The sequence below is a fragment of the Lepisosteus oculatus genome, chromosome 19 (assembly GCF_040954835.1).
Source record: "Lepisosteus oculatus isolate fLepOcu1 chromosome 19, fLepOcu1.hap2, whole genome shotgun sequence".
In the NCBI taxonomy this organism is placed as follows: domain Eukaryota; kingdom Metazoa; phylum Chordata; class Actinopteri; order Semionotiformes; family Lepisosteidae; genus Lepisosteus; species Lepisosteus oculatus.
Window position 1 is genome coordinate 9932989 of NC_090714.1, and position 9060 is coordinate 9942048.

Here is a 9060-nt window from a genome sequence, read left to right on the forward strand (position 1 = left end):
TCTCCTTTAAAAACTCAATCTCCTTCTCTCACCCTGCCCCCTGGTACACGACCATCTGCGATCTATGTAGGCAGTCTCCCGCAAACTTGAGCGTAGGTGGCGTCTTTCTCGTCTAAATGTTTATTATCAGGCTTGGAGAGATTACTTGTCTGAATATAAGGTTACAATAGAGTCTGCTAGTTCCACCTACTTCTCTCACATCATTGAAAATTACCATAACAACCCCAGACATCTTTTCTCCACCATCAACAGTTTGCTAAAGCCAGACTGCCCATCACATTACCTGCCACATCGTAACTTTGCAACACATTCCTAGATTTCTTTACCTTCAAGATCGACAACATCTTGCATCACATTCTCTCCACTACACATATCATTTCCATACCTCCTCCTTCCTTATCCAACTTTTCTGGTTCTCTTCTCCCCAACTTCTCTCTTCTTGACTCAGCATCCCTCAATAAACTAGTTACACACATGAAACCCACCACATCTATTTTAGATCTCATTCCCAGAACTTTATTTCAGTCCTGTTTCTCTTCTCTCTTTCCCATTGTCCTCAGTATTATAAATGAATCCTTGAGCACTGGTGGCCCTCAAAACTGCTTCCATTACCCCCATACCAAAAAAGCCTAACATGGCTCTTGACAATCTAAACAATTTTCGCCCCATCTCCAACTTATCCTTTCTTGCAAAAAGTCTAGAAAATGCTGTCATATTTCAGTTACATAACCACCTCATGGCAAATAACCTTTTCGAACCTCTCCATCTGGCTTCCGTCAACTTCACAGCACAGAAACTGCCCTGGTCAAAGTCACTTATGATCTTCTAATAGCTTCTGATTCTGGTACTATACTCGTCCTTCTTGATCTCAGTGCTGCTTTTTTGACACTGTTGACCATGACATCTTACTTTCTCATTTTGAGACTGTGTTTGGAGTTTCTGAAACTGTTCTCAAATGGTTCAAGTCTTACCTCACTGATCACTGTCACTTTGTCACTCTTAATGGGTATAGGTCTAAAATTGGTCTTGTTAAGTCTGGTGTTCCTTTGGGCTCAATACTCTGGACCCCTTGCTCTTCAGCATTTACATGTTTCCACTTGGTCAGCTTTTAAGATCACATGGTATCAGCTATCATTTCTATGCTGATGATACTCAGATATACATCCTTACCAAACCTGACACTGATGTGGCGGTCTCTATTCTATCTAATTGCATCTCTGACATAGAAACTCAAAATTTCCTTCATCTTAACTGTGATAAGACTGAAGTCATGCTTATTGGCACCCCCTATCAACTTTGTAAAGCCAATCCTGTAACCCTGTCTGTAGATGGTTCTGTACTTGAGCTTCAGTCTAAATTCAAAAACCTTGGGGTGATATTTGATTCTGGCTTAACATTCGACCCACATGTGCAGCATATTGTCAAAACAACAAAAAAGCTGATCAACACATTTGTGTTTTCCCGAATTGACTACGGTAATGCTCTACTTGCTGGGGTATCTAAATCTACTTTGGACAAACTGCAGTATGTCCAAAATTAGGCAGCCAGAATCCTGACCAAGCCTGTGCAAGTGATCACATTACTCCTATCCTGGAGTCCTTGCACTGGCTTCCTGTCAAATTCCGTGTGAACTTTAAAAACCTCATGCTCACCTATAAGGCTCTGCATAGCTTGACACCTCAGTACCTGTCTGAATTATTATTGCACCACTCCCCACCTCGCAACCTTCGCTCTTCTAATTCTGGTCTCCTAACTGTCCTCCAAGACCATCTACATTCTATGGGTGGCAGGGTCTTCTGTTCTGCCCCCAAGCTCTGGAACTCTCTCCCATAGGATATCAGTCACCTTCTCTTAACTCCTTCAAATCCAAACTCAAAACCTTCTTCTTCAGAAGTGCCTTTACTTAACTGGTTCCATTCTTTACCCCTATTCTCCTACTATACTTAGTACCACCATTCACGGTATCCTCTGTGTATTGTAATTGTGTTTTATCTTGTGTATTCTTTTTATTTACTGTTGTTGTCATTCTGTAAAGTACTTTGAGAAGCCACCTTTAAAGGCGGTATATGAAATAACATTTATTATTATTCTTGAACTAAGAAAATGAGCGTCGTGCAAGGCAAAATGGTATACAGAAAGTTCCATGCAGATACTCAATTCTGTGCAAGATAAAATCACGCATAGCAAGGGATTGCTTTATATAATGCTATATACTGTATGGTCCATATATATGAGAATGACTTCTGTTTATGCACTCTTCCTTACAGAATCGAGTGGATTTCTTGCAACTGATGATGGATTCACAAATTCCTGAGAAGTACTCAAGCACAGATGGACAAAAGGAAGGTGTCAAAGGTACTGTACATATATTAAACTATTTATCATAATCCTTTAATTTTAAACTCCCAACAATCCATCCATTTTCCATCTGCTGGATGGCATTTTTCTTTTGCCAATTCAGGTTCATGGGGGAACCAGAGCCCATTCTGGCAAGCAACGGTGACAAGACAGGGAACACCCTGGATGGAGCACCAGTCTGTCACAGGGCATACACAGACACAAACACACTCACATCAGGGCCAGTGTTCCTAAAAGCCAAATAACCTACCAGCGTGGACTGTGGGAGGAAACCAGAGCACTTGGAGGAAACCAACGCAAACATGGGGAGAACATAAAAACTCCATGCAGATAGCACCACAGGTCCAGAATTGATTCCAAGGCAGCAATACTAACAGGTGTGCTGCAGTGTTTAATCTTCCAAGTATTTTAATTTCTCTGTTTCCTTTTTTTCATTTTTCTCTTCTTGTACTTTATCTGCATCCTGTTACAACTTATGTGGTATGTTGATTAAGGGTTGTATGTATATATAGTCAAGGTGTTGTATTTGAGCTTGCCATTAGAACCAGTGTTTGACAGGCAAAAAACAAAATTTGTGGTATTTGCAAGTGGAAATTAAATGCACAGTGAAAGCCTTTATTTAGCAGCATAGGCTATTCGGCACATGATTCTTTAAATAGGGAATAGTAGATACGTTAATTGATTGTTCCTTGGAATAAAAAAATATTGAGCATTGGTTACATGGGTTCATAAGAACGCCAAGTGCCCCTGTTTGCTTTTTGAGTTCAGTTAAATTGCCATGGTTAGTTTATTGAAATTCTGTAAGAAGACTCCATCCAAAAAGGATGGTTCTAATCAAGGTGTTAAAGTAGGTAGCTGCATCAGCATGCATGGGCTGCAAAGGAACAAGTAAAGGTTTATTCCATGCTGAAAAGAGAAAAAAGAACCACATCGTTTCAGCTGTGGAGCCTTCTAAAAGTGTTCTTCAAGTTGGTTTTAATAAATGCAAGAACAGCTTAAGTTATTGGCCATACCCGACTCGAGTAATGGAAATTAGATGTTCTGTTTCAACAAACAGGAAACTAATAAAAATAGGTGTTCTGTGCATCAGTATATTAAAATACACAGAAAAATAAAAATATTAGAACCTTATTGTGCCATCATACTGTTCAGGAAATGTTGCTTTCATGTGACTCAAAGTAAAACAATTGTTTTTACAACAAACAAATCCATTTAAAGTGACCTGATGAATGTTTCTTGACCACTGCATTTGTGTTTTATGGTTCTGCAGCATTTTCTTCACTCATCTTTTTTACCCTAGGCTGAGGTCCTCATATTGTCTTGGTAAGGACAACAAAAAATATTAATGAGGAGCAAATACTATGAGAGAAATATAGATTTGGACAAGATGTGGGGTCATGATTGAACTGAATTCCTCAGAAAACTGTTGGGACTGACCTGGAATGCTACCAATAAGAGAAAGACTTTTGGTCTTTTCATAATTTAATGATCAGGAAGCAGAGGGTTTTAGATTTCTGTATCTGCTATCAGGAGATTGAGGACAGATCCATGTGCATGCACCAGTAAGAGAAGGAGCCAAGACCAAGAATCCCTGATTTAAAAGTTGGACTTTAATTTTGGAAAGGCATTATATTCTAGTTCCAGTAAAAAACTTAGCTGCCTGGTTGTATGTTTAGTCAAGGACAAAAAATGCCGGTCAGAGCTTAATAAACGTACCCTTAATGGAGGTTAAATGACTCTATTGTCTCAGAACATTTGTTGTACACTAAAGGACTGAAAGGAAACAAGACCAGTTCCCTGAGATGTCACAATACAGTATATTCTTACTTTTCATTTATATTTAATATACTTTCAGATACACTCAATTTTGTTTATTAACCTATATCAATTTTGTTCTTTGCTACATTCAACAGGTCTAACCATGAGATTCTGTCTCAGTCCCTGATTTTTGTTTTTGGTGGTTATGAGACTACGAGTACTTCTCCTTCTTAGCGTACAATCTTGCTACCAACCGTGATGTCCAGAAGAAACTGCAAAAGGAGGTTGATGAAGTCTTCCCAAACAAGGTGAAAGAATACTGTACAGTTCAATAGCTTCAACTCACCTTACAGGCAATAGGTGTCTTGAAATGTTTGTGAGATAAGAACATAAAGAAATATTCAACCCTTGTGTTTGTGTGGTTGCTAGTAGCTTATTTGTCTAAGAATCTCTTCCACACCGTTTGTTGAAGGATTCTTGAGAATCACCTTGAGCAATATGGCTTGACAGCTGTCTTCTAGTATCCACCATTGAGTAAAACTGTTGCCTTTCGTTTGACACTCTTCTTATTATCTAAAATCTTTATCGAGCATTGATTTATCTTTCAAATGTAAAGAAATAGCACCAGAACAGGGCTGGTCTCCATGGGGAAACAAAATCTCTCAGTACCGTTATCTTACCGAGATTTATTCCATAGCAGACTAAGCACATTTTGCACCATATGGACATTTCCGATAAAGTAAGATATTATGAAACAAACAATACTTAGACACCTCTACACGATGATGTTTAAATGTTCAGCACACAGATTTGTTTTTGTGTGTTTGTCTGTTATTGAACATATTGAGACAACAGAAAATGTGTATCTGCAACCATTTGTAAGGCATCTGAAAATGGAATATGCTCCTGAAAATAAAATCAAAATGGGTTTTTGTATGTCGGAGAATTTATAAGACTGTGAAACATTGATAATGACTTTATGGTAGCAATAGAACTGCAGTTTAAGTAGTTAACAGAAGTGAGGGAAACAATTGACATTTAAATCTCTTCAGGACCATGCAGTTGAACTTTTCCATTGAAATATGAATTCTTCAAGAATGTATTTATAAGTCCTGACAAAGGATCTTTATAGTCAAAATACAGTCAGTGTTTTTTCTCTATTCATGCACATTCTTTAGCAGCCAAAGGGTTTATTTTTCTTGCCAGGGAAAAATTGAAACAAAGTTGCGAAAAAGTTTTAAATTTAGCATTTGCTTCATTTTGAGTTTTGATCATATTTTTCTCTTTAAAAATACTTCTGTTTTACCAACAAACTATTCTTCTGCAGCCTTTCTTGAACTGTAACAATTAAACCACAATCTAGGCTCCTGGCTGTTAATGAATATTCTTTAGTATTTGGCAGTTTTTCACTGTGATTAAATATGAAGAGGTTTTTTTGGGGGTATATACCTCAATGACAAAAATGTTTATAATAAACTTATGTTTTCCCTTCAAAGTATCTGAGTTGATAGACAACAGCCTGGCCATGTGACCAAGGTAGACACTCACCTATAAAATAATCCAAAGTGCAGCTGCTGCAGGGTTGACAGTGGGATTGCTGGAAGAGGACATGAGCTAATAACATTTTACAAATTGCTTGCTGCCATGTTTTCAAGGCTCCTGTGACATATGAAGCACTCATGAAGATGGAATACCTGGACATGATCATCATCGAGTCTCTCAGGCTATATCCTCCTGCGCCTTGTCTTGAGAGGATGTGTAAGAAGACTGTTGAGATTAATGGGGTGACCATCCCAGAGGGAACCCTTGTTATGGTACCAGTGTATGCTCTGCACCATGACCCGCAACACTGGACAGAACCTGAAGCCTTCAAGCCTGAAAGGTGAAGTTTCACCTGACTTCCTATTTGGGAGGGTTACTGTAGATTCCAGTTAGAGAAAGTTTCCTACTCACCTGCTTCTCTACAATTTCTTAACCCAGCAATAAATGTCAATTTACCATTCAGTAAACTAGTAGTATAGAGTAGTCTAATGAAACCTGAGACTAACTTCATGGTGCTCTCACATGACATTTAAAATGTAATGCAGAGGTGAGTTAAACCTTTGATTTCATGTGTACCTTTTAATTTAGCAGTGGCACTTATTGTTCTGTTATACCCAGGTGATATTTGGAATCACCAGCTGTGTGTTTTTCAAATCTCATCTCATGGCTGTGAGCCTTGTGACCTCATACAGGAGATATTAAGGAAGTGTTACCAGACTCCTCCGATCTGCCTAACTTCAATCTATTTTTCATAGAACACATCATGGGCACCACAGCCCCATACCAGTTCAGTGTCGACTGGAGAGGCAGAGAGAGGTGCCCAGAAGGCCTCTAGAGTCACTGTATATACCAAGAACTGAAAGAGCCCCAGCTGACTATTCCAATTCAACTCACATGGAGACTCACAGTCACAGTTGGCTAGTGATATGATGCGGGCACAAACCCGCAACACGGCATTCCTGTATTACAGAGCTAAACTTACATTCATGAGTGTCAGTCTACCTGTTGAGCCACTCAGGAGATCAGATCTTAGTTTGGTTAGGTTCAAGTTTATCAAAATCTAAATGCTGCTTAATGCATTATGTATATACGTTTATCTGAATTATTCTGAAATTCATCATCTACCTGGTATGTTTGAAGATTTAGCAAAGCCAACAAGGATAGCATGGCTCCCTATGCTTACTTGCCATTTGGAACTAGACCTCGCAATTGCATTGGAATGAGGTTTGCCCTAATGGTTATGAAACTGGCTATTGTGCAGCTGCTTCAAAGGTCACGGGGGAGCTGGAGCCTATCCTGCAAGCAATTTGCACAAGGCAGGGTACACCCGAGATATGACACATAGACATGCATGCACTCACACCTACAGTATGGTCCATTTTTCCAAGTAGCCCATTAAGCTAACAGTATGTTTTTGGAATGTGGGAGGAATCCGGACAACCTGGAGGAAACCCACGCAAAAACACAAAAACTACACACAGATAGCATTTCATGTCTGCGATTGAACCCAGGATCCAGTGCTGCAAGACAGCAAGGCTAACTACTGTAGTGCCCTATTCTGTTCGTATTTGTTTTAATCTAATTACATTCTTCAGATGTTAATGTCTGGCAAATCACTTTTTAATGGCCTTGCAGTCTGTGTAGTAGCTGTGCCTTTTCAGTACTTGGCTCTACAGGATTCTGGTACTGTACATTTGCTTGTCATTTTCCATCCCAATAGTAGTTAGCTGGCTGCATAAGAGTGCCATGGTGGTCAGTAATTATTGAGATTTTGCCAAATTGGTCATGCTACTAGTGGATGTTTTTAATGGTGTAGACTCATCACGAGAAAGATCACAATTAAAAATAAATGAAGAAACTATGAGACTGACTTCAGTGAGCATTCATTTTGGTTCCATTTAATGTCACGGAAAAGCTGTTTTTGGACTGTTTCTTTGATAGTCTCATTCCTTGGAGTAAGCTTCAGTAGTTTAAAGAACTAAATTAATGTAAATTAGTCATTCCAGTTGTCTTTGTCAAAATCTTGCTTTTTGATGTTTGCTATTTTAACAGAAATCTTTTTGTGGATCAGAATTTACTTAATGTGTGGCATAGTTTGTATGTCATCCTTGAGAGCAATACTGTATGTTCTTTCAAGACATGCAGAAATAATGGTTTTTGGTTCTGTATTCTTAAAATAAAAATTTAATTCCATACAATAATTTACTACACATCATGTTTGCTGCTGCTTATGTTTTTTTCCAAATGCATTTTTAAAATGATACCCTGTTTTTGTCTGCTATTATTTATTGCTTTTTCAGGTGCCTGTTGAGATGATACATTTATTTCAGCCAAAAAAAACATAATACTTAATGCTTGTCCCACGAACTTCAGTAAGGGCTGATGAATAAATGCTGGACTGGAAGTGAATCAGAACAGAAGACTTTCTTTTCTTTTGTTGATCACAGATAACTTTTTACCTGTCATACAAAATAATCCAAAAGTTCTTACTGTGATGCCACCTAAAACCAAGTTTAAAATATATTAATCAGCAATACTCTTTTCTAAAAGTCACAAGGAGAAATTTGAAAGTACAAGAAAACAGAAAATGTTATCATTCATCCCTGTCAGTACAGTTGGTGTCTAAAAAGGATGAATGTTCAACAGCGAACGATGGTAATCTGCAATATCTGACATCATTGTATTGTTTTTTACAGCATGCCTGTAAATACTTTAAATATTGGTAAACATTGATTGTTTTACATTTTTAATTATCTAAGATGTCAGATTTCAATAAATAACACTTTAAAAAACAAAAATGCTTGTTCTTTCAAAAAATATTCTTCTTCTATAACCATTGTTATAAAACCAGCACAATATATATTTTTCCATAAGACAGATGAGGCTCAAGACAAAGGGGACTCAAAAAGAAAAAGGGTTACCTGCTAATTATGTACAATGTTGTTACTTAACATATGAGCCATGAGCCAGAAACAGCAGTCAGCAGTTTAATGGGTTAAATACCTTTGATCCACTGTGCTTAACACCTTTAAATCAACAAGAGCAGAGGTTATGGCTATAAGATATGACTTTGGTTACGTATTGCAGATTGTAATGCTTTACATAGGGCACCACCTCTGACACAGAGTCTGAGTAACATTGCAGAGGTTTTAAAGAATGAGGTAAAAGTTTTTAAAACACTTCATGTACATAATGTTTTTAATTTCCCAATAAAGTATTTTAATACATATCAGTTTTTTAGTGAAGAACAGTTTTTAGACTTTAAATTCTAAAAAGACTAAAAGGCTCTTGCTGTTGTTTCCCAAGGCATTACCATTTAGAGACCAATAATAGTAAGCTTTTTGAATGAGTAAAATTATTGATATATTAAATGTATACAATAAACCCAAATCAGGAACCACA

General features: G+C 37.7%; 1 protein-coding gene across 1 annotated transcript; it reads left to right on the forward strand.

Moving 5' to 3' along the window:
* Positions 1–3182: 3182 nt before the first annotated feature.
* LOC102684871 (cytochrome P450 3A19-like) lies at positions 3183–8424 on the forward strand. The gene is given in 5 exon segments (XM_069181055.1): positions 3183–3205; positions 4272–4339; positions 4342–4424; positions 5772–5998; positions 7959–8424. Coding segments are annotated over 5 exon segments (417 nt in total). The 3' UTR covers positions 7975–8424.
* The last annotated feature ends 636 nt before the right edge of the window (positions 8425–9060 follow it).